This window comes from Suncus etruscus, chromosome 3, assembly GCF_024139225.1.
Source record: "Suncus etruscus isolate mSunEtr1 chromosome 3, mSunEtr1.pri.cur, whole genome shotgun sequence".
Taxonomy (NCBI): Eukaryota; Metazoa; Chordata; class Mammalia; order Eulipotyphla; family Soricidae; genus Suncus; species Suncus etruscus.
In genome coordinates this window covers 15,678,312-15,703,862 of record NC_064850.1, presented here as the reverse complement: position 1 = coordinate 15,703,862, position 25,551 = coordinate 15,678,312, and the positions used below count along the sequence as shown (strand labels likewise).

General features: G+C 43.2%; 1 protein-coding gene and 1 non-coding gene across 6 annotated transcripts in view; one reads left to right on the top strand and one right to left on the bottom strand.

Moving 5' to 3' along the window:
* Nucleotides 1-2,460: 2,460 nt before the first annotated feature.
* Nucleotides 2,461-25,551, bottom strand: part of SIPA1L1 (signal induced proliferation associated 1 like 1) — a 363,330-nt gene continuing 340,239 nt past the window's right edge. For all 5 annotated transcript variants that reach the window (XM_049770289.1, XM_049770292.1, XM_049770293.1 and 2 more), the window contains 7 exons: nucleotides 18,606-18,845; nucleotides 17,351-17,516; nucleotides 12,287-12,533; nucleotides 9,167-9,313; nucleotides 6,845-6,959; nucleotides 3,339-3,423; nucleotides 2,461-2,832 (listed from right to left, as the gene is read on the bottom strand). In XM_049770289.1, coding sequence (XP_049626246.1) covers nucleotides 2,689-2,832; nucleotides 3,339-3,423; nucleotides 6,845-6,959; nucleotides 9,167-9,313; nucleotides 12,287-12,533; nucleotides 17,351-17,516; nucleotides 18,606-18,845 — 1,144 coding nt within the window. In that variant the 3' untranslated portion in view covers nucleotides 2,461-2,688. The remainder of the gene's footprint in view (nucleotides 2,833-3,338; nucleotides 3,424-6,844; nucleotides 6,960-9,166; nucleotides 9,314-12,286; nucleotides 12,534-17,350; nucleotides 17,517-18,605; nucleotides 18,846-25,551) is intronic.
* Nucleotides 20,859-20,965, top strand: LOC126005745 (U6 spliceosomal RNA). The gene has a single exon (XR_007494782.1). It is a non-coding gene; the product is annotated as a U6 spliceosomal RNA (small nuclear RNA).

The following is a 25,551-nucleotide window of genomic DNA, read 5'->3' as shown; positions in this document are numbered from 1 at the left end:
GACCTCAACACCCCTGCCTCCTATCACCCCCAACTCAATTGTACTTATCAGTCCTCTTGATGTTGCCTATGGTCCTTTGTTGTTTCCTCGCTGTGTATCTTTGAGTCCCACACATGAGACAGTTCTGTATCCATCCCTTTCCTTCTCACTGACTTAATTCAGCATGATCTCTAGTTTCATGCCTTGGATTATTTTATTGCTATTGAGAGCTGTGTGTAGCCCAACCAAACACAAGCTGCTGATTACACAAGCAGATTTCAAGTGCAATCAATTAGACCCTCCACCAGCTCCTATATGAAGTTGATCTTTCTACATAGGCCAACAGTGTCTCCTCCCAGGACTCTCAACTCAAGCTCTCCAAGCTGGGCAAGAGCCATGGTCTCAGCAGGCCTTTTAAGCTGGTTAGTCAAGAGGATCTTGTGGCCTTCCGCCTTCCCATCTCCTGTACTTCAAAAACGTGTAGAATTGTTGAACCCAATAGAATGAAGAAATTCTGTTTTCTCTCAATTAGCTGCATCACTGGAGAGGAACAATGACGTGGTAGATTTAAAACATTTGGTTCCATTTGGCTTTGGGGTGCATTATGATTTTTTTCAGTAGATTAACTTTTCTAATTATTTTTTTTGCATAACCTAATATTAACAGACATTTGTATTCCCCAAGCACGCAACATCTAACAACGAGAGTTGGGAGAGGCAGCCCCCCAATGTGCTGGTCTCAGGGAATGACAATGTTGTCATGGAAAATCCACACATGGATAATGAAGGGGGAACTAATTATAAAGGGCTCTGCAAATATTAAATCATAAGAGGAGAGGGCAAATTAAGAATTCTTTATGGACATGTGCACAGAGAATAAAGAGCTTATTAAAATTCTAAAAGGGACAGAAACTTTCATGAATCCTTGTAAGCATTAATGGGGCCTGATGAAAATCAGGATACAAAGAGGGTTCGTGAGTTCCTGGGTGGTCTCTCAAATAAGAAAACCTCAAGGAATAATACCAAAGTGTTTTTAAAAGAGTGTTTAAAATGAATTTTATTGTTTGAATTTTACAAGTAGTCTTTAAAGGCTTCAAACAAGAATTCTGTTGCAAAACTCTAATAAATAGCTTGCCCCAAGTCCCCAAACAAAATCTAAACAAAATAAAAAACAAACTTAGAAGGATAAGCAAGACTTCAGAATGCTGAGAGGTTAGCGCTTTTCTGCATTTACAAAGAGATATCAGGCAATGTACACGCTCCTTCATACAGTCCAAAGAGACAGACAATCGAGATCTTTACAAAGCACTCTGCAATCTTCCTATTTCCATGATAGAAATGTCACCGGAAAAAGAAAAATGTCATGGAGAAAAACCACAATTATGAAAGAAACTATAGCATCAAAGTTGGGGGGTGGGGAGGGGGCAGGAAGGACTTGGAGCTAAAGTCGCTAGATGGTTGAATGTTCTCTTAGATCAAAGTCACCACAGAAAGGGCCCATGGTGTGGGTCTAAGGAAAAAAACAAGTTCACTGAGGCTCTGCCTGGGGTCTCTCGACTCGGGGGGGGGGGGGGGCCAGAATCCCAGTGCTAAGTGGAAAGAGAACAGGGATCATTTCTGCAGCTGATGCTCCTGGCTGGCTGCAGAGGGTGCAGAAAAGGTGGCAGCTGCGATTGTGCACAGGGCATGCAGGTTTCAGGAGCGCATGGTTGTTTCAGTCACAGCTCCTAACAGCAGGTGGCACATTCACCAACTAACGCTCACTTCTCTCAGTTACAAATATGGGTGCAATCTGGCTTTAGAGAGCAGGATTTATTCATTACTAGAATTAAATTTGAGCACGCTAAAGCAAACCGAATTAGACATATTTGTAGCTTAGAAAAATTTCAATCAAAACCTATACTTCTAATCAAAATGCATACAGATAATAAGATTTTAGTTTGGAGCAGTGCTGAAACCAATTAGCGTTAGGAGCCAGGAAGCGGTGGCAAGGCTGATTCCAATTCCGTGGGATGCACTGAATCAAAGCCACAGGGAGCTACAGGGAGTGGCCCCCTAACGGAGGAAGGAGGAATCACAAAGCAGGGCTGGAAAGGGGGCTCTGGTTCCTGACTCTACCTTAAACTACAGCCCCGCTGAGCTTGGAGATGGTACAGCCAGCACTTAGCTCATGCACAAGTCATTCCAGGAGGCAGGCATCTTGCAGCACCTCCTCTGCAGGCAGTTTAGAAAGGAAGGGCAGGAAAGCACCCCTTCCTACTCCCCAAAGAAACAATTTTAATAAACATTTTTTAGGAACACGGTGAGGAGGGAGAGCCTGGTTTACCTGAAAATAGAGAAGAGCTAATGGAAAGAAGGAGCAGATGAGGGTATGGGGAGAGGGAGAGAGAGAGAAGGGAAGATCCCAGGCCGAGTCTCTCTCTCTCTCTTTTTTAAATACATAACAGATAAAGCTATTGTGCAAAAAATAAAGACATTCACATTTTAGCAGTTAAAATTTTATTTCACTTTTTGAAATTTTATTAGCTTTTTTTTTTTTTTTCGTTTTTCTTTTCTACAAAAGGCAGATGATGATTGTAGATCTGCAATTCTTGTCAGCTCCCTGGGAAGGGGGCGGCATGGGGAGGAAGTAAAGGAGGGGCAATGTTCTGAGATGATTGGGAGGCACCCCTACCTTGGCGACTGCCCCCCCCCCCCCCCCGCAGCGCCCCTAGCTCATGTCTATGGTGTTGAAAACCCACTCAGTGAACTTCTTCAGCTTGTCGGATGCATTCTGGGACTCCTCCTGCAGCCGCAGGTTGTCTTCTCGCAGGTGCTGCACTTCTGCTTGCAGGTGGGCCTTGTCTTCCTTTTCCTGGAAGCAGAGCAAAGCAGAGAGCACTAAGGGGAGAGGCCCACCCTGACCCCACGGGGGAGCAGGAGTGCAGCAAGCTCTACTGGCCCCTGGTCCCAGTCCTGCATGCACACCCTCCCTCCCCTGTGCTCACAGGGCTGTCTCAAAGCTCAGACCAGAATCTAGGGCACTGCAGCTGTACCCAGGGAACCCTCTCAGGAAGCAAGATGTGGCTGTCTGGGTGTTGGGTGCCAGGTCAGTAATGGCAGGAGCTGGTTGAAGGGCACATGCCCTTGCAATGAAGAGTGTCTTTCCGTTAGGATAACCTGGGGTGGGAGGACGAGGGGCTTCTTGTACAACATCTGTGGGTGATGAGCTGCAAGCAGCCCCTTGACCATGAGGGCTGAGGAAAGGGAAGAACCTGCACCATCTGCATCTGTGCACCAAGGCTACCTAGGGAAAGGTGGAGAGCACAGTTCCGGCGCCTACTGCATGCCCTGGGCATTCTGCTTTGAGAATCGTGTTACCTTCTTCAGATCTTCCCGAAGCATCTTCAGCATACCTTCCAGTTGGTCCACTTTAGAGGCCAGGGTGGGAGAGGAATCTTTACTGCTAGGAACAAGGAAGAAAGGCCAGGTTGGCAGCTGCTCCGTAGCTCTCACTGCTTGTGATGCTCTTCCGGAGGCAACTGCATGCGTGAAATCGTCCCGAGGGTCCCCACCCCCCATGTGAGTTCACTTAAACCAAGTAGAGTCATTACAGGAAATGATGGTGCCATCTCCCCCTGCCCCTTCTGTTAAGGTGACAATAAACACATGAGAATAGCTGCCCGGACATGCCCTGCGAACCCCACTAGGCTCTCTCTGCAGTAGGCCGTCCAAGGGGTGCATCTTCTGTGCATGCACAATGGAGGCTCTGCCCTGGGGAGTCAGGCAGGTCTACAATCCCCAGAAAAAAGGCTGCGGCTACTCAGCCAGCTGCGTCCAGTTAATGATGAGCCAGCTTCAAAACTTGTCGACAGAGCTGTCAAATATTCTATGGCAAAAATTTCTTTGTGGCCTTTGGTTTATTACAAGACTGTAAACATGTTTTAGGAATATAATGTCACATTTCTTCAAAATGTATTTATAAAATAAGACCACACACTGCAGAAGCTTATGCTTGTCCAAGTTTAAGAGCCTTGGAGGGCTTGGTGAGGATGATCAGCATTTGGTAATAAGAGTCCCAACTTTCTTGTCTGTTCCTGTTTTATTTCAGTGCTAACCATGCCCCCTGCGAGGAACACCAAAAGAAGGGGAACTGTTCACTGTTGAGCTGGGTCCTCCCACTGCCTCCACTAATTTCCTTTATCTCAACTTAAACTGCAGGGAGTTTCCCAGTGAGGTTTGAGCTGGGCATAGTGCTGGGGCCTTGGAGTCACATGGCTTCCATAGAAGTGATGGGTTGCTGCCCATCTGAAAGTCAGGAAGCAGCAACTTTGAATTTCCAGAACTATGTGTTTAAAGGTACTTTTCACTTAATATTTTTAGTTTTAATTTTTTTTTTCATGTTTGGGCCACCCTCAATAGTGCTCAGGGGTTACTACTAGCTCTGCATTCAGGAATTACTCCTGGTGGTGCTCAGGGATACAGAATATGCCAGGGATTGAACCCAAGTTGGTAGCATACAAGAAAAAAATGCCTTCTCCACTGTAAAATCGTTTTGGACCCAGTACTGCTTTTCACTTTAAAAAGCAAAGCACAAATTATAATTCCTGACCTAAAATGAGCTCTGTGGATGCCTTCTGCTAATGTTCGATCTATGAACCTGAAAGGCAAATCACACAGTGAAAAAGCACTCAAAAGGCTGTAAAGCAACAGAAGGAGAATGATCTTCAAAATCCAAAACCAGGATAATTCGGAAAAGAAGGGAAAGCTGAGGACAAATGGGTTTTCACAGAAGTGGAGCTGGAAAGTGCCTATGGGCTCAGTGTATGCTTTGCATGGGGGAGGGGGGCTTGGTTTGATCTCAGGCATCACCTCAGCAGCACTGGAGTGATCCATGAACACACCACTGTCGAGTGTGGCCCTCAAACAAAACATGGATTAAAAAATAAAAATGAAAAGGAACTGTTTAGGGGTTGGAGAGATAGCACAGCAGATAGGATTTGCTCCCTGGCACCACATATAGTTCCTGAGCCCTACCAGGAGTGATCCCTTGACTAAAGAGCCAGGAATAAGTCCTAGCACCACTGGGTATGACCTCAAAACAAACAAATGAAGGAAAAGGATGTGGTACGCTACACCCACAGCTACACAGGAAGGGTCAAGCTGGTGATGGGATGGGTGAAGGCTGACATGGGGCAGAAAATCAGGAATGTGGGAGTGAGTGGGGGGACGGACCTTAATGTAGGCTGACAGGATCACAGTGACCATGCACAGTGTACCCTGACTTCAGAAGGAATTCACACTGTATTGTGTCGTGAGTACAAATGTTTAGTTCCATGTGTTCATTCACATGGAACAAGAGCCAATCACCGCCCTCAACTTACTTAAATTCTCTACAAAGATTTAAGATCTGCTTGCTGATCCTTTCTCAGGAAAGGTCTGTGCACTCACATCTCTCTGTTGGAGACCTCCACTTAAGAGAAGGTATATTTTGGATCTCCTCCAAACTTGGCATGTTTTTTTACTAGATGGGAAGCTGGGGATTGAATTTGGGCCAGGTGCATGTAGGCAAGCATCCTAACTGCTGGACTATGGCTCCAGCACCCATTTTGTTTGTTTGTTTTTGTGCCATACCCACAGCACTCAGGGTTACCTCAGACTCTGCACTCAGGCATCACTTCTAGCAGGCTCGGGGGACCATATGGAATGCTGGGTATAGAACCTGGGTTGGCCATGAGCAAGGCAAACACCTTACCTGCTGTGCTATCACTCTGGTCAATATATTTTTTAAAGTTTTCAATAGTCAGATTAAGAGCTACAGCTGCTATCCCAGTAAGAAATGATCAGAGATAATCCTGTACTTTCTTCTAAGGGAAGTTTTTGTAAGACTTTTCTCAGAGTGTTCAATACAATCTTAAGTTCTGTATCTGCAACCCAGACCAACCTCCCTCTTTCTGTGACTATTTCTGACCATGCTTTATGAATACCTATATTCTGTTCTTTTTTTCTTCGATTTTTGGGCCACACCAAGCTGTACTCAGGCTTATCTTCAGGATAACTAATGGCAGGGCTCAGAAGACCAGACTGGATAGTAGGCATTGAACCCTGGTGGGCTGCGTGCATAGGAAACACCTTACTATTGTACTCTCTCTCGCTCTCTCTCTCTCTGGCCTGGTACATGCATTCTGAATCAGCCTCCAAAGATTAAAAGAGAAGTGGTGCCACACTGATGAAGTTCGCCCACACCTGGGGGTGTTCTCTGTGTTCTATAGCTAGTGGCCAAGAGCCTTCACATACAGAAAGTGACACATCCAACCACTTCCTTGTATGAAACGGAAGGAGGGCAGGTTGGCCCAGCATAGTTAGAAGCATAAAATCTTAATTCAGAAGCAAACTCTTTGGGTGTGGTTCTTACTAGGTTTACTTCAGAGATTACTGGAAATCTTGACTCTCCTCTGCACCAACTTTTTAATGTGGGTGGTGGCAGGAGTGCACCAGAGTGGCTACGACACAGGCACAGGGGTTAGTATGAACATCAGGTAACATGCGCTGCTGAGAACCTAAAGGCTGACTCCCCAGTTCCGTGCACAGGAGCCATTAGTGACAATGAGTTCCCTCACCTTGTGCGAAGGCCTTGAGGACACATGCGCCTGTATCATGCTATCAAATAATGGCTATTGATACTTGGGACTGTAAGTCTTCAGGATTTAATTGTGTTGACAGTATTCTGTTACAAAGCATCCTAACTAAAGCACGATGGGTCTGTCACTGCAGTGATGAGCTTCTTTCAGCTCATCCACGTGGCCTCCATTTCTTCCTCACATCTGCTGTCACTAGTGGAAGGGACAGAGGGTACAGAGTGATGGCCTCGCAACTGAGGAACCAACCTGCTGTACGACTTCATCTGTACCAGAGCCTGGTCCTCCAGCTGGTCACTGTTGGATGCAGCACTCAGGGGGCGATGGTTTTCATCACTAGCAGCAAAGAACGAGGCTCTCTGGACTGAAGAGGAGAGAAGCCATTCAGTATTGTGGAGAACACAATGTGCTCCTATCTCCCTGGAGCTAGCTGTGGCCTCGCTGGCAGATAATCCAAGTCTGTGAGTGCACATGTGGGTCCTTCTCAGACTCCTAGGAAAATGTTACCACTGTTCTACGTAGCAAGGGGATGCAAATTCCCGTTCAAAAACACTCGCCGTCCATCCCTTTTAGTGCTCCTTTTCTCCCGCTCACCAAAGTAGAATTTGAGTAAACTGTTTCCCTGGAAACAGGACGTGTGCCAAATTTCTAGACCAAAGATCTTCATTTAGTGATGATATAAAATGCATTAGAAGTCTAGATTTAAGCTTGAGATTTCCTGAAGTAGGTTTTTCACAGGATGCCTAGTTACACTGAGGGGCTTTAAAGCAAGTATCTACTATCTATGTTTGTTTCAAAATAAACCTTAAATCAAGAAAACAAAGTAAAATTAGAAAAAGAAATCATGAAAACAATAATAGAAAATTCTATCATTTAATATAAAAGAGTGTGAATGACAAGTTGAATGAAAAACTTGGTACTGGGGGAATTGTCATTAGCTAAGATAGGGATTCATTATATGGGAACTGATTATAAGAAATTGTTTCAGGATACCTGAGTTATGTTTTTAGGGGGCACAGGGATGGGGAAATACACCCTGTTGTACTCAGGGCTTACTCCTAATAGGTCCATATGAAATACTGGTGATGAAACCGTGTCAGCCAGGTGCAAAGCATGAGCCTTACTGTTGCTCTATCTCTCCACCCAGATTGTTAGAACTCTGTGGCCTCATTAAATTGAAAACATGAATGTGACAACCACTTTCAACTCATTTCACAAGAACATTTTAGCATCACCAGTTTGGGACAAGAACCTTCGGATTTGCTTTGGATAGTCAGTATGTTCAAGAAAATAGAATTGCCAACCTTCTGGCAACCCACTGCATTAGCTTGTAATATTTCAAAATATTGTGCCAGCTCTTGTCTTAAGGACTTGCATTTAAAAACAACCGGCCTGACCTCTCTATTTCCTACAACTAGCACAGCTGAGGAGAGAAAATTGTTAGTCATGTGATTTAATAGGTTTAAGGTGCCAGAACAAATTCTGGCTCTCTAGAAAGTAGCTCTGACCTAATATAAACACCAAGAGGTTTATCACAATTCTAACATGACATCTATGGAAAACTGGTTTGCTATAGAATTAGCTATGCTCATAGTCAAACTTGAGATGAACTGATACCCTAGTTATCACAAGGAAAAATATCTAATTCACTGCCAGAGGATATTCTTTTCCTTCCTTCCTTCCTTTCTCCCTCCCTTCCTCCCTCCCTCCTTCCTTCCTTCCTTCCTCCCTCCCTCCCTCCCTCCCTCCCTCCCTCCTTCCTCCCTTCCTTCCTTCCTTCCTTCCTTCCTTCCTTCCTTCCTTCCTTCCTTCCTTCCTTCCTTCCTTCCTTCCTTCCTTCCTTCCTTCCTTCCTCCCTCCCTCCCTTCCTTTTTATTTTTCAGCCACTCATGGCAAACTCAGGGGTTACTCCTAGCTCTGTACTTAGGAATCACTCCCAATAAGCTCAGGGAACCATATAGGATGCCAGGGATAGAACCTGTTGGCCATATATGAGGCAAGCACCCTACCCCACTGTACTTTCAACTGGTCCTACATCAGGTCTTCATAAAAAAAAATACAACAATATCTCTAAAAATTATATTGGGAAAAGCCAACTGTAGGCATGCAGGCACAGAAAGAGTACTAGCTGAAAACACCATTTCTCAGTGAGTGAGAGAGGAGAAGAGGCCAAGTCCAGCTTTTGTCAGGACTGGGGCCAGGCCCAGCCAGGCGAGCATCGTCACTTGTCTGACTGTGTTTAGTAAAGCCTTTATAATGTGACAAAAGACTGGCGCAGATTCATGTTCTTTATAGTGAGGCCGCAGCTGGAGCTCCCTGTACCCATCCCCCTTTCCTGTGGCTCATGAGGTGAAGCTTCCATGTTCTAATTCCTCTGCAGAAGGAACACTAGGAGTGAGTCAGGCATCCTGTGTGCTTCTACTGCCTGCTGGGTAATGGTCACCCAGCTATACCAGGGTCATGTATGTGCTGCTGGTCTGTCTAGAGAAGCAGAGGAGACAGAAACTTAACCAGAGTGGTCAAATTGCTGCCACCTCATGGTAGTCCTCCCTGGATCCTCAGTGGACTCACCCTCATAGGCCTTGGCAGCGTCCACCAGGTTGGACCAATCCAAATCTGCAGCAGCATCAGGCAAGGGCATCAGCCCAGGGTCAGGCATGGGCACCCTCCGTGACTCCTGGACATCGGTGAGAGAGCTGTCCGAGGCCGAGAACTCTCCTGCAGGAAGGGACAATGGCTAAGATGTTTCTCATGTTCACAGGAAAGCCACTCGTGTCCTGTGACCATGGTAGAGGGGCAAGCCATTTGTTAAGAGCAATCTTTCCAGTCTAGAAGGCCATTAGAGGCCATTCCCAAGTTGAGCTGAAATGGAAGTGAATAAATTGCTTTCCTCCCATTCATTTCCTGTTTTTTTTTTTCTTTCTGGTTGTTTGGTTTTGGTTTGGGGGCCATACCCAGTAGTGCTCAGGGGTTACCTCTGGCTCTACACTCAGAAATTATTCCTGGCTGTGCTGGGGAGGGACCATTATGTGTTGCCAGGGTTCAAACTGGGTGCAAAGCAAATGCCCTCCTGCCCCCCCATTCCACTCCTTTTCTAATAGTTCCCTCCAGCTCTCTTCTTGAAATATGTCAGAGAAAAATTAGCTTTGCACTAAAGCAACATTTGCTTTTGTGGATTCTATTGTCTATTATGGGTCGAGGATAGCTCCAGCAGCAGCCCCTTTTCCACAGAGTTGAGGGGCTCAGGCTGGAGTGGAAGAGAGAGAACTTTTGATCTCTGCCATACCCAGTTGTGTTCAGGGCTCATCCCTGGCTCTACACTCAGGAGACCATATAAGGTACCAGGAATCAAACTCGGTTTAGCCACATGCAAGGCAAGCACCTGCCCATGCTCTGGTGTAGGTCCACTCCTTTCAATGGAGAGATGGATTTTAGAGACACAACAGGGAAGCTTGTTGGTTCAACAAGCATCATTTTTACCTGTAAGGGAACTGGGATCTGATGCCCTTAGCAGCCACAACCTGCCCCTGTCTTCCTGTACACTGGTGATCCTGAAGAGGGTGTGTGAGAGTCCCATGGGATGCACAGCTACCCACATAGAGCTGAAACGGGGGCAGAATTTAGGATCGTACTAGCATTACCCTCCTTCCAAGGGCACCATACTCAACTCCTAGTACCAGTTCAAGTCTAATGAGGCCTAAGGAAACTATTTTCTCAATACAAATATTAAATCATCATAAATCTCTGCTTAGCTAGGGCAGAAGCCCAAGTGCTTGCAGATGAACAGAGCAGGACTAGAGAGCCCGGGGGCTAGGGATGCTGGCTCTGGCAAGGGCAGCAGCACACAGCAGGGCAGGGCAGGGCACTTTTCCCACCATCAGGGCGTTTCCAGCACAAAATGAACACCTATGCCGGCTCAGGCTGATAGTGACCCTCACAGGTCATCGCCCTAAGCTGCTCCAGAAATACCTGTTTAGAAGGAGCTAAGAAGTTTCCTCAGTTTTGATAGCTTGATAAACCAGAGTATATTTAGTACTTGTTTTTTTCCTTTCAAATTACATAAAGAACTGCTCTGATGTGCAGCTGCTAGTTATTAATGTTTAAAATTAGCAAAATTATGAGTAAATGAAATCAACAAATACTGCCAGATATTAAATGCTCGGTTCTATTTAAACTCGGTCCCACCAAGGGTAAGTAGGTGGAACAGACAATTTTGAGTGTCACTCACAACCCTCTGCCCTTTTATCTCTGGGACTCCATATGGGGAGGAAAGGAAGGGGTCCCTCCCTGCCCCTGACCCCATTCAGTGGTTTTTTGCCACATGAAATCAAGCTGATCCTCCAGCCCAATAAGGACTGAGTCAAGCAGGGCCTGAGAATCTAAGGATGCTGTTGAACTTATGGGCCCTCCTGGGTTAGGGAGGTGGAATTTTAGGCTGTTATCATGGAAGCTTCCAGGAGGCAGACTCTTTTGATAGGTCCTTAAAGGAATTATTTTTATGGCTGCAAAGGTAGAAACTGTGGGAACATGAGAAAAGTATTCCAGGAAGGCAGGAAATCATACAAATAATGGAAATTAGGAGAATGGCCCATTGTCAGGAAAGAAAGTGGGGTCTAGAGCTGGGTACCAAGAGGCTTTTCCTAGAGGCTGGATGACAGAAGTGGTTCATCCTGTCACCCATCAACTTTGGCTAGTTGAAGTGACTCCCTGAGGGTAGACAAAGCAAATTCAAGCTGCAGCTGGATGGGTTGGGGGGGGGGGGCAGGCTGGGGTAAGCTGACATGATCCCTAAGTGATTGTCTGCTTTGGCTGGGAAGGAGGGTGTGCAGGACAGAAGGTTGCAAGAATATTTATGAGAGGGGATCGAGAGCAGCAAAAGATGCTGCAGTGAGAAACACTAGGCAGGCTAGGCATTCAAAGAAAATATTGTTCTGAAGAAGAATCAAAAGGAAAAGAAATGAGAGCAGAAATAGATATTAAATGCTGCAGCTGAATTCCCTATTGAATTCAGGTAGAAGGGAGGTGGATCTGTGGCAATAGTGTGTGTGTGTGTGTGTGTGTGTGAGATAAACAAGCAGAAAAACAGACTCCATAAAGAGGATGTGCTGGGCATGAGGGGCAGACCCCAGAATGGAGCAGGACAGAAATGAGCAAGCATAAAGCTCTCACTTCATGATACAGCACAGAAAATAATCAAGGTTTTTATGACCATGGAGGTGTCTTGCCATCAGAAGCCTTTTCCTAAAATACTGTGTTTACTCACTGAATACATGAAGCAATGAGTCAGGCCAATGAGAGGCTGACACACAGGTATTACTTGCCAAGTTGGGGAAAAACAGAATATCTACAGTGCTTGGGGGCGCACGTGGGGACATGTCTCCAAGAAACTAATCCAGTGTTAACCATTGGATTTGTTGAACAAATCTCACAAAAATGGCAATGGTTGGTCAGTAAAAACATAATTCCTAGATTTCTATGTTTGAGCATCCACTAGACCTCATGCAGCTCTCTTCGCAGATCCAGGCCCAGGGAGGCTGAATGTCTACATCATGTGATCTGGGATTAGTGGGGAGAGGGCAACAAGGGAGGGCTAGAGAGCATATAATGTACAAGTAGGAATTCCTCCTGTTTTCCTCTGGGGTGGCAGCCGTTTCTGGGGGCACAGGTCACCATCAGCATCAGGGTCCTTACCATGCAGCGACTTCATCCCCAAGGTGTAAGAAGGTCTCCGCAAAGGAAGAGACTTGGGCAGAGAAGGGTAGGTGCTGCTGAAGAGGACATCGTTAGGAAGGGCCTGGTCCAGAAGGGATGCCCTAGAGGTGAAGAAGTGCTCCCGCTGGCTGCTGTAGATGCTCTCATCTGACAGCGTTCTGTGCAAGGCCCGTCGTGAGGTTGGGGTGCTGGGGAAAGGAGACTGAGGAGAGGATAGCGCATGGAACTGAAAGACAAGGGTCAGGACAAGCAGGTCATCAATAACTGGCTTTTACACTCAAGATTCTAGCTGGGGGTAGAGGTAGGTCCACTAAGTTCTTGCTTTTGACGGTCAAATCCTGGACATCAACAAAGAACGTAAGGACCTATCATGTACCGCTCCCTGCTGGACTCTGCTAAGAGGCAGTTCCTAGAGTTCCTGGTCCCTCTCCTCTGACCACCGCTCCCCATGCTAAGATTGAGTTTCTGGTCATACAGGGTCCAGCACAGAGCTGTTTCCCATCAGCATAAAGCCCACTAGAGCTAGGAGTATGTGGTTTCATCAATATTGTACCACAGTTCTAAGTAAGTTCTGGGACAAGATAGATTTGAACTGTAGTTGATTCTGTGACTTTAACTTAAATTGAACAATCTCTTAGGCCAGCTCCACTGTGAGATGGAAGCCCAGTGTTCTTAGGTAAATGCAGAGGATGAAGCGAAGCTTGGGCTGATCATGATCCAATGTCTCAGCACTGGATGAAATAGTGTCAGGGTCTTCTGGGGAATGGCCACAATGCCAGGAAGGAATCAGATTTTTCAAGTGATGACATGTTTTCCACGTGACAAGAGCGACTAATCATTTAACTAGGAGTATGTGGCTCTCACTAAGCATTAACAACTAAGTTAAACTTATTGAACCGGCCTCTCAAGATACATAAAGTGAATCCATTTGAAGATCATTTAGTTTTGGAGACAAGTTATTATTCACAAAAATAGGAAAAATGTCTTTGCAAATGACAAATATGTATAGAGCTCTTTATAACACATGACAAAAATTCCAGGTATTTTTTTTATCAAGGATATCTTTTTTGCCTTTATAACTACATACAATTTTCCTCAGAAGAGAACAAACCAAAACCAAGCCTCTGAGTATACTAATCATTGAGGACCATTAACATATTAACAAAATCCTGAGAGCCTACTGTGTTAAGTCCTTGAATGAATACTCAGTTCCTAGATGGATGTTGGCCTTGGTGTGGAACTGTGAGTGCAGGTGAAGATGGTGGAGGAGTCTAAGTTACCATTTGCCACAGGAGCAGAGGGGATGAAGGAACATGGCTCCAGTTAGGAGGCTGAGAATGGAGCGGATTCTTAAGTACTCTCTCGTGTTCTACATATTTCTGTTCAACAAGACAAGGGTGAATCATGCTCAAGTTACCATAAATTGGTTCAGTTGCTGTATGTAGATGAAAAATAATTAGTCAAATGCATTGCAAGTGAGTCCCAGGAAATCAACCATGTGAAAGTTGTGTTCATCCTCACAAATTCACCACGAGCTCTACTGGAGTTAGATCTGTGCTTGCCTATAATAGCCAGTTGGGAGTAGTCAGGAAGCTTCCTCTTCCTTTTATAATGAAGGATAGGGATTGGAGGACTTGGAAGTAAAACCCAGATCTTGTTTCATCCATCTGCAATGCAAGATTCTAGTACTAATACATAAGGTTCCTGCCCCAAAATCTTTACTCAAAAAAATGTTTTCAATTTTGTTTTTTAAGCATTTCCAACTTTAGCAAAGAGATTTCCTTGTCTAATAACTGTCTCCACCCTAATAGTTTAATAAAAGAGAAATAATAATGAAGATATTTGAGGAAGAAGTAAAGCACTGCCTTGAGATCTTTGGAGCAGCTTGCTTTCCTGAAGAAGCACCATCCAGTGTGAAAAGGGGACAGAAGGAAGCAAACTGTCACAGGAACACCACATAGGGTCCATGTGAACTGGTCTCCACACGCCCCCTCCATTCCACAGGTATGTGCACTAGTCTGTTCCCTTTCCTCCCTGGCTTCCAGCCAGGCCTGAGATGTCCAGTGCTGCCAGCTCCCAGGAAAGAACTGGCTGGAATTACCCACCTGAAAGGAATTTTAGAGAACAGAGGAGCTAAAGGCTTTTAAAACTGTGCTCCAAGGAACTCACAAGGTTTCTCACAATTGGACAGACAAGTTAAAGGGGGCAGAGGGCAGGGAAGACCTCTGAGCCTATGAAAACTTCCTAGCCTTAAATCAGACAATTTTCTCAGTTTAACCTATTTCTCTGGCTTCTCTGTATTATTTTGACAAAAGGCTCCTGAATTTGGCCTTAAACAACACTGATGTCCTCTGTTCCTCTATTCCAAAGCTGAAGAAAAGGCCTGGATTGAAGCCATCTTGCTCAAGGCACGTTTCCCTAAGAGTTGGAAAATGACTGTGAAACAGGCCACCAGCTGCTCTTCCTCTGCTCTGGAGCCTGACAATCGCTCCTCTGAGATCTCCCCAGAGCACTGGCTGGAAAGCAGGACCCAGATTTGCACTTCTGTTGCTCCTCTTATCAGGCTGTGTACTATACAGCACTAAGGTATCCCATATCTGTGTGCCAAGGTGGGTTCTCAGCTTGGGACTTCCCTGGATGTGTCATAGGGTTCTGGAACTCCCGAGCAACCTCTTTGAGAAAGCCTGTGAGCAGAACTGGCTTCAGATACCTGGCCAGACACTGGGCATGGTCTTGCCTTGTATGGTGGAGAACATACTATCACAGGCAGTACAAATTATCCAGGAGGCTAAGGGGGTGAGCAGGGTCCAGGCACGATAGCACTGAACTGGCCACCCTAGTTCCCCCCATGCAGTCCAATGCAAGGGTTTGGTGCCTCAAACCAGTGAGGTTTATGTCTTGGATATGTCTCAAGGACACACTGGCCTTCCTGAAATACAAGACCCAGTCAGGCAGACGATGACTATCTGAAGACTCAGAGAGCCACTTTGCTGAAGCTACTTAATGGAAGCCAAACCTAAAAGGGGAAAAAAAAAATGGAGTTTTTTTTGTTTTTTTTTTCCAGCTCCTGCTTCCAGCCATCTCGGAAAAGCTTAGCCAGCAGAAGCATTCTTTGCAGAGGGTCTCACAGTAATAGAGACAAAAAGAAAGTGCACCCTGTTTGAAAGAGGAATGTTAAAGTAATTCAGTTTGGAAATAAGAGCCAAGGCCTGGAATAAGGGCAAAATAGACATTTGCTTTCAATTATTTCCATGCGGGAGTAAATCAAATACAGGAACGTTTTGAGATTGCCCCTTTCCAAAATAGTTACATCAAGAACTGGAGGAATGATCTGTTTCAGGGCAAGTTTTATTTTCCTCAAACCTCACAGGAAAAATCTAAAATAATGTTTTATTTGAAACTGGTACTTAACATTTTAAATCCAGCTCCTTGAGTTCTGATGGATAAAGAAGTTTCGAGCCCCATCTTTTGCAAGGTTGCTAAGGAGACCATTTGTACCCTGGGTGGTGAGTCAAGACTCTTAAGTGCTGGCTTATAAAACATAAATCACAAAGATCAAGAATGACAAGTCTTTAAAATGATTCATGTTGATGTTTATGTTAATCAATCATTTATTTCTCAATAAATCTCCAGTTTGGTCTTTGGAAACACACTTAATTTCTGTAAATGTTTACATCGAAGAGATGTATCTGTCCTCTCCAGGGGCCCATACAGGAACACATGCATATGAAGGTGAAAGCCTGAGGGTGAGCTCAAGGCTCCGATGGCCCTCAGGACTCTTACACTGTTTGAGGTGAACAGTTTAGTTTTCAAAGTCTTTCTTAAAATAAGTGTTCTGGACATTTAAGGAAACTATAGATCATTTAACTAGGAAGCTAGAATAACAAAAAATAATAAAAATAACAAATAACAAGTAACAAATAACAAAAAAAGAATTTCTGGAGACTAGAAAATGTCAAAATTGATTTCCTGGGTCCAAATTCCTTTCTCCTGGGGAAATCCAAATACTAAGAGCAGAAATGCCTTCAGTTGAACCAAATGCCTTTGGGCCCAGTTCTGCTCGATTGAGTGGACAGAGGTGGGAACCTTGCAGGGTTTCCTTGTCTTCCATAATGTGGAGAGTGACATTAACACTCTCATGTGGCCTCACAAAGGTCCGGTTAGTGACTTAACACATGTCAATAAGCAAGTGTAGGGGAGGGATATTGGGTTTAAGAGTGGCATTTAGATCCTGAAATTCTTAGAGTGAAGTGAAGGTTTTATGATGTAAAGAAAGCCTCGAGAGTTCTGAATATTAGGTTACAGACTTAGTTTGTTGCACTGAAGAACTGACTTATGAGGTATGGGGCAAGTGCCTATTAGGAAGGCCCTCCAGGACTGAGGAGCAGGCAGTGTAAACCAGCAGGCTTGTCTGATTGTGGACAGGGTAGAGAGCACATTAGGGTTCTGTGGGACTAACAAGAGGGATGTGATCTGGGGCCTCGTGTAGCAAGAAAAACTGAAGGCACTTAAGTTTTTTTTTTTTTTTGTTTGTTTGTTTTTGGGCCACACCTAGCAGCGTTCAGGGGTTACTCCTGGCTATCCACTCAGAAATAGCTCCTAGCAGGCACGGGGGACCATATGGGACACCAGGATTCGAACCAACCACCTTAGGTCCTGGGTCGACTGCTTGTAAGGCAAATGCCACCGTGCTATCTCTCCGGCCCCAGAAGGCACTTAAGTTTTTACAGAAAAGCTTCTGATCAGATAGCCACAGGCTATCTGCAGAATTCAGTGAAGTAAATAATGTTTGAGGAAGAGCTTATATACAGTGAGGGAGGGGACATGCTAGGATGGAGTCATAGACATGGATCGGGTCAATACTGACTCAGTCTACAGACATGTAAATTCAGGGGCAGAACATCTGGGGAACAGTGTGAATAAGCACTGTGGAGACTGGGAGTCGACGGGCTATGGGGTCCATTCCTAGGTGACAGTTACTGTGGCAAGCAGGTTCAGCTGAGAGGTGTCTCTTGCCGCTGTCTATCTGGGCTCTGCCCATACCTTGAAGTTCTTCTGGGATTCCGAAGTTGGGCTTTCAAGATCGATGAGTTTCTTGAGATCTTCCTCAATAGTGGACTTGGAGGTTGGCTTAGGGGATGCCCGAAGGTCCCTGGTTGAGGCACGGAGCCTGGTGTGGGCTATTTCATTACCATCACTCTGGTGACGCCTTTAAAAAAACGGGAGCAAGAGGCAGAAATTAAGTGGACAAGACTAACTCAAGGGCAGGTTGGACTGTGAAGGATGGAAGGCAATGGAGAAGTATTAGGGAGAAAAAGATTTCCTTCTGTTCAATTACATTAATCTACTTGGATAATGCTTATTTAAAAAAAAAACATAGCCAATGTGAAACAAAAAAATTAAAGGTCTGATGAACTAATTATGTTATTGCAGGAAACTCAAGCTCTACCAAGTCAAAATTAGCAACAGACATTAATAAAAGACCAGAAGGCAGGAAGTCTAAATGCAACCTCTGCACACACAAAAACAAAATTAACTGAATGACTTTTTTTTCCTTAGCTGCACTGTTTTGTTAAAAAGTTATTTATATTCAAAAAAAAAGTTATTTATATTCAGAGTAAGTCACTTACTTTCAAATTTCCCCTCTGGTGTTTCCTGGCCCAGTTAAGAATTACATGGGAAGGCTAGGACTAATATCATCAAAGGCACAAGTAAAATTTTATTTCTTTTATTTTCTTCAATTTGATTTTGGGCCACACCCACTAGTGCTTAGGGCATACTCCTATCTCTGCACTCAGTGATCTCTGCAGGTGGGGCTCAGGGGACCATACTGGATGCTGGGATCAAGCTGCATGCAAGGCAAACACCTCCACTATTCCATCTCTCTGACTCCACAAGTATGAATTTAGCACCAGAGGGGCAATTATCCTAAAATTTGCTCTTTAGACACATTTTTCCTTAGGAGGCCTAATATTCTCAAATCTATGGAACACTTTTTTGTTTTGTTTTGTTTTGTTGCCACACCTGGCTATGTTGAGCACCTGCTGGTGCTTAGGGAACTCAAGCAGTACTAGGATCCAACTAGGTTGGTAGTCTGCAAGCCAAGAGCCTTACCTTTTGTACTACCTTTCCCCAATATCTTATTTCATGAATGAAGTGGATTTAAGACAATGACAGTTTTATGTAGTGAAAGAAAGTCCTTTCCACTTTGTTCTTTGCACCCCACCAGCCTTCTCAATCACTTCTGTTCTCCACCATGCTAAAAGTAAATCATTAAGAGATGCAAAAGAATTCTTACTTTCGTGTGTCCATAAATCCCACTGAGTTGATGGTTCCTTCCGGTTTTTTCCATCCAATGAGGTACTTGCTGGTAGCGCCCTGGCGAGGGTAGAAAGTCCTGGGACCAGAAGAAGAAGAGGAGGAGGAGGAGAAAGAAGGTGCAAGCTGTGAAGTGGTGGCAGGATGAAGCTCTTCTTTAGGTGAACTTCGGGCACTGGAGAAGACAACTGGGCTGGCAGAGTGTCGGGAGCTCATTGTACTAGGGAGAAGCAGGACAAAGACAAAAGAATCAAATGCTTGTTCTGAGGTCCAAGTATCAGCTATAAAGGGCTGTCTCTGGTGGGGGAAAAGGGTTATATCCAGGTTAAATAAAGGAGAGCATTTCATAAAATGTTAATGGGGATGACTGACTGGCCTTCCTTACTTTCTTGTTTTAATTTACATGTCTACTGTCAAAGTGACAGATGGTCAGTGGGATCTGGCTCACACTTTGCATTAAAAAGTCAAAACAGGGACACTGGAATAGGCAGACACTACTGACATTTGTTTTGGTGAAGTCAAGTCGAGAGGCATGTGACAGGAGAGTCATTAGTAACAAACTTGACACACCAGCAGGCTGTTGTGCTCATCTTTAGAAGAGGCCCTGATGCTGGCTCCCAAACCAAGCTGAGGAAAGTGAGGGTCAGGTGAGATCACATACACAGTTTCAGCCCAAGATTGAAAAAAAAAGGCATACTGAGGTCCCCTTCTGCAAGGGTTTTGTCATTAATATTCATTTTCTAAAATACGTCCATCAGAATAAAGCTGGTCCACAAACTTACCCACCTCAAAATCAACTTAAAATGAACTGAAAGGGCTGGAGCAAATAGCACAGTGGGTAGGGCATTTGCCTTGCATGCAATTGACTCAGGTTTGGTTCCTGGCATCCAATATGGTGGGCCTTCCAGGAGTGAATTCTGAATGCAGAGCTAAGAATACCGTATTTTCCGGCATATAAGACGACTTTTTTTTTTTTTGAAACAAAAAAACGTCAACCGAAAATCGGGGGTCGTCTTATATGCTGAGTATATCTCAAAAAATGTTTCAATATGCCGCTAAATGAAAATTGTCTGAATATTGGCACAAAACAAATTTTCCAACTCAATCCTGCACCAATCACTGCAAGGCTGCTTGGACCGCCTCTCTAACTCAACTAATCCAAGCAGGCTTTTTATGCATTCAAATTAGACAATGTTCTGGACCGGAATCTACACTGTAAAAAGCCTGCTCAGATTGGCCAGAGTCAGAGAGGAAGTCTATTACAGTATAACCTTTGAACCTTTGCTTGTTGTGATTGGCTCACTGTGGTACATACAGTTGCAGCACAGGAACGTTCTGTCTGATACAGCGAATATAGGCCTAAACTGCAAAACTAGGGGGTCGTCTTATATGCCCAGTCATCTTATATGCCGGCAAATACAGTAACTTTTTTTTCCCTTGGTTTTTGGGTCACAACTGGCAGCGTTCACGTATTTCTCCTGGCTCTATACTCAATCATTCCTGGCAGGCTCGGGGACCATATGGGATGCAGGAATTTGAAACACTGTCCTTCTGCTGGTAAGGCAAATGCCCCTACCTCCATGCTATCTCTCCGGCCCCAAGAATAACTCTTGAAAATCACCAGATACTCCTCTCCGACCAAAGTGAACTGAAGATTTGAATGTAAAAGCGAAAACCATAAAACTCATAGAAGAAAATGTAAGGAGTACATATCTTCACATTGGTCTTAGCTTTTGACACCAAAGTAAAGGCAGCGAAAGCAAAGCAACAAGTGAAGTTACATGAAATCAAAGAGTTTTTATGGTAAGGGGAACACTGAATAAGGCAAAAGGGCAACATATAAAGTAGCAAAAAAAAAATTTACTAATCACTTAGCTGATAAAGGTTTAATATTTAAAATAGATTTTAAAATACTCAAACAACTTGATAAAAAAATTTTTTTTAAACTAACTCAGTTTAAAAATTAGATCTAATGAAGATTAGCAAATGACTAATGGGTATATATAAATGTACCCAACAGCATTAATCAAAGATAAACAGATTAAACCCATGGTGAGGTCTCACCCACACCTGTTAGAATGGACTATCAAGGAGAAGAGAGATAACAAGCATGGGTGAGGTTGTGGAAAGGAAAACCAGCCTCAGAAAATTTAAAACGGGGGCTGAAGAGCTGATTCTGTCGTCAGGAGCACAAGGCTGCATGCTCAGGGGCCCAAGTTAGAATACCGGCATCATGCTCGCTTCGGCAGCACATATACTAAAATTGGAACAATACTGAGAAGATTAGTATGGCCCCTGCACAAGGATGATACGCAAATTTGTGAAGCGTTCCATATTTTTAACTGGAAAGCCTGTCTAGAGCACAGGTGGGGTGGGGTGGGATGGAGGGAGATTTGGGACATTGGTGGTGAGAATGTTGCACTGGTGAAAGGGGGTGTTCTTTACATGACTGAAACCTAATCATAATCATGTTTGTAATCAAGATGTTTAAATAAAGATATTAAAAAAAAAAAAGAACATCGGCACCACTTTGGCCCTGAGTACCAACTGCCTAACTAATGGCACTCCATGCTGCGGGTCCAAGCAGCACCAGATCGTAAGTTCCACCCCTTGACTTGTGTAGAGATACCAAGATCTTTAGATACAGAGGTCTGACTTTATCACCCAGGACAGAGCAGAAGTCTTCCAAACAGCACGAAAGCACCAAGGGGAGAGTAAATGAACCTGTACAGAGTCTATAGTTAATCCCATGACAATATACTCCAAGGGTGGAGAAACCCTGTAGCTCTTAAGCCAAGGGAATTCCTTTTCAAATGACCCCAATATTTACTGTGCCTGTGCAGGAGGGGAAAAAAAAAGCACAAAACAATTTTTCTCCTTTTTTATTTATCTATCTAGTTTTTGTCGATTTCATTGTTTTAATGTGGTTATTGAAGTTGTTGTCTCCATTTATTTTTATATATTTATTTTCTTCCTTTCTTTATGTGCTCTGTTATGTTTTTATTTCAAGATCATGGCTTTTATGTGGTGCTTACCTTTATTGTTGGAGTGCTCACTGGATATTTTATTTGACACTTCTTTTTGTACTGTTAGGGTGATTCACCTTTTTCCCTTTCGTCTCTCAAACCCATGATGAGAGCCTCTAGATTTAAGGACTCCGCCCATTTTCGGCATATTTGATTTTTACCCCAGTTTATTACTTTTCTCTTCTTCAAACAAAACTTTATCTAGTATCATGTAACTTTATCTAGTCCTGCCTCCCAGTTACAGGAGGAAATAAGGGAGCTACCAAGACCAAACAGGTATAAGACCACTAAGTAGCAAGTTAGGCCCAGAGGAGACCACATATTCTCGCAGCCCCGGGGGTGAGGGAGGAAGATATGGGAGGTAAAATGGGAACGGAGGTGTAGGGAGAACAATTCGGTGATGGGAATCCCCCTGATATCAAGTTAACATGTACCTAAAATATTATTGTCAACAATATGTAAGCCACTATGATCAAAATAAAAATTATATTATTAATTATAAAAAAATGAAAATCTACAATTCACACACACACAGGACATAGAGTAGACAAAATGCAGAACATTTATCCAAAATAGATTTCTAACCATAATATATAACCAAATCTTAAAAATTAGTAAGTCAAACAATCCACTAAAAATTGGGCAAAGATAAAAAAAGAATTTTCATAAAAGAGGATCTATAAAAGACAAAATTAACACTTGAGTTCAACATAACTATTTATGGGACATGCAAACTAATGCCCCAAAGTGGTATCACTATGTATGTGTGGTATGTGTATACACATATATCAGAATGGCTAGAATTAAAAAGAATATATATATATATCATAATGGCTAGAATTGAAAATAATTTTTTCAAGAGCTAGAAAGAATGAGAAACCACGACAACCACTTACATAGCTGGTAGGAGTGTTACTTGTTACAATCACTTTGGCAAACTGGTTCATAGCCTCAGCTAATGCTAAATGTAGACATATTCTAAGACATATCAATCCCCCTCAACATAAATATACATTTGTGTATAAAAGGACTCACACAAGACTTCATACAATCCCCAGACTGGAAATACTCCAAATGTTCATCAGCAGTATAAAGGATGAGTTGTGGTATGTTGGATAATATAAGTGTGTACTATAGCAATGAGACAGACTAATGCTCCCTGCAACTCACAGATGAAATCTTACCAACATTATAATGTTGGTTTAAGGATACTAGACAAAATACATATGGTATAACTTCATTTATATAAATATTGGAAAAGAGAAAACATGTCCATGATTTTAAGATTTAGAAGGGCATTTTTTTTTTTTACCTTGGGAAAGAGAGGGAAGAAAGGTCTGGCTGTTAGGAATTCCAGTTGATCTGGGTAGAAATTATATGGATATGTCCATATGTAAACACAGTGCCTGTTGTCTATACATGTAAAACCAGTGCATTTTTCTTGTATACTTTTTGTATTTTTTTGTATACATTTTTCTATGTATACTTCCATTACAACACATCCACAAAAACAAAGCAAAAGTAGAGGACTTGGAAAGAGAAAGCCCGATGGATTTCTGAGGTTCTGCACAGAGAAGAAAGAAAATGGACAAGTGTAGAACAGTACAGAGACATGTGAGCTGGAGAATTTTCTATTCTAATTTGGGTTTTTTTTAAAACCCTAATCTAACTTCAGGCCAAATATAACCGCCTTCTTAATTTTATCTGTAACTAAGGAGGAGGAACTGGGCTCAAATTTACAAAAACAAAATTGAAATAATTGGCTAAACTCTGAGTCCCTTTGATATTATTTTTCCCAAATGATTTTTCGAGGTAGGAAGAAGGGAAGGAATAATAATAAAAATACCCCATCAAAACAAAACAAAACACACACTCACACACATACACACACAAACCCTAACAAAAATTTAAAGAGCAGTAGAGGGTAAAGCCATTTCAAGACAAATGTCCTGTTTTCCTTTCAATAAGGACATGTGAATGCAACGGATTTCCATGAGTGCAGTGCACTAAACTAATGAGACTGGGACTCTTGTTATGAAAGGGACTCAACTCGTGTGTGTATGTGCGTGCGCACACACACAATATAATCAGCAGCACATGGACCTACCTCAACTATAGCAATGCATTAGTTCAGGGAACACCCACTGAGAAGTTTTAGAGATGGTAAGGATTTAGTCTTTGGGGTATGTCAATGTAACAGTCTGTACCTATGTGCTAGTTACCTGGGGATATAATCTTTGGTTTGAAGATGGATGTGGAGATGTCTCCAATCTCAACTTCCGTTCAGATCTGAAGGAAATTCTAAGAGTAAACTAGGTTATCAGGTAAACACTGATTAACACTAACATCTGGGAGATGTGGTTACTTCACCTACTTTGGTTAGTATCTACAAGTTAATACAGTTTGAGTTACCAGAGTCAAGACTCACACTTTCATTGTGGAATGTATACTGCATGGCTGTGCCTTCAGAGATTCTGTTTCATTACTTAGGTGGGTGGGGACTTGAGAATCTGCACTACTAACATGTTCTCAGGTGATGCTGAAGTCCTTCATGCATCATTTGGAAGCCACTGTATTCACAGGTAATTTCTTTGAATTACTCATATTTTATATTTCCCATGAATAGGTTTTAAAAGAAGGAGTTACACCCAGCAGTGCTTAGGGACTACTATTGGCTCAGTACTCAGAGGAGGTTCCCAGTTGTGCTCAGGGGACCATGCACTGGCCAATATTTAACCCAGGCTTCCAGTATGAAAAGCACATGCTTCAGTTCTCTGAGTATCTCACTGGCTCAGAATAAGTATCTTATTCAAAATATTGAAAATCTTGGGACTTTCAAAGATTAAATTCATAGTCAAAATAGAGATAATTAGCTATCGGGAAAGATAGCAAATCGCAAAGCCTGATAATTTACAAACTATACCTCCTCTATGTTTTCCAAAGTAACTATACTGGTATTAGCTATAAAGCAAATATAAAATGCTTATGAAAGGGAGAATTCCTGGAAAGGCTGAGAAATATCAAAGGAAGAAACAATAGTACATATACTTGGAGAGAGGCTTTTTTCATTAATGAATTTAATTAGTCTAATTATTTTCCTGAGTGACATTCAATACATTTCTGTACTAGACTATAAGCTCTTTGAAGGTAGAGATTTGCTTCTGAATATTTAACTAATACAGCAGACTCCCACTGACAATTTGAACAAAGTATTTCTCTTTACCTTTTATACAACAAATTACATATTTAACTTTTTATCTTGCTTATATAAGTCTATGCCTCCTTACTGAGCAACAATAGTCTACGATTCTTTTTTTTCTTTTTTTTTTTGTTTTTTTTTCTTTTTTGTTTTTTTGGCTTTTGGGCCACACCCGGTGTTGCTCAGGGGTTACTCCTGGCTGTCTGCTCAGAAATAGCTCCTGGCAGGCACGGGGGACCATATGGGACACCGGGATTCGAACCAACCACCTTTGGCCCTGGATCAGCTGCTTGCAAGGCAAACGCCGCTGTGCTATCTCTCCGGGTCCTAGTCTACAATTCTTAAGAGTAGGCATTGCTGAACTGGTTCTTAATATTTGAAGAAAGAAATTGTCAAGTGGTAATGTAATCAACTTATTTATTTCATGGTACGAGGGATTTACTCCAAAGATTCACACATACAAGTGCTCTACTGCTGAGCCACATCCTCAGTCACTAGTTAACCATTTTAAATGTAAGGATTATATATAAAGATGGTATTTTTTGTTATTGTTGTTTTTTGGGTCACACCCGGCAGCGCTCAGGGGTTCCTCCTGGCTCTATGCTCAGAAATCGCTCCTGGCAGGCTCAGGGGACCATATGGGATGCCAGGATTCGAACACTGTCCTTCTGCACGCAAGGCAAATGTCCTACCTCCATGCT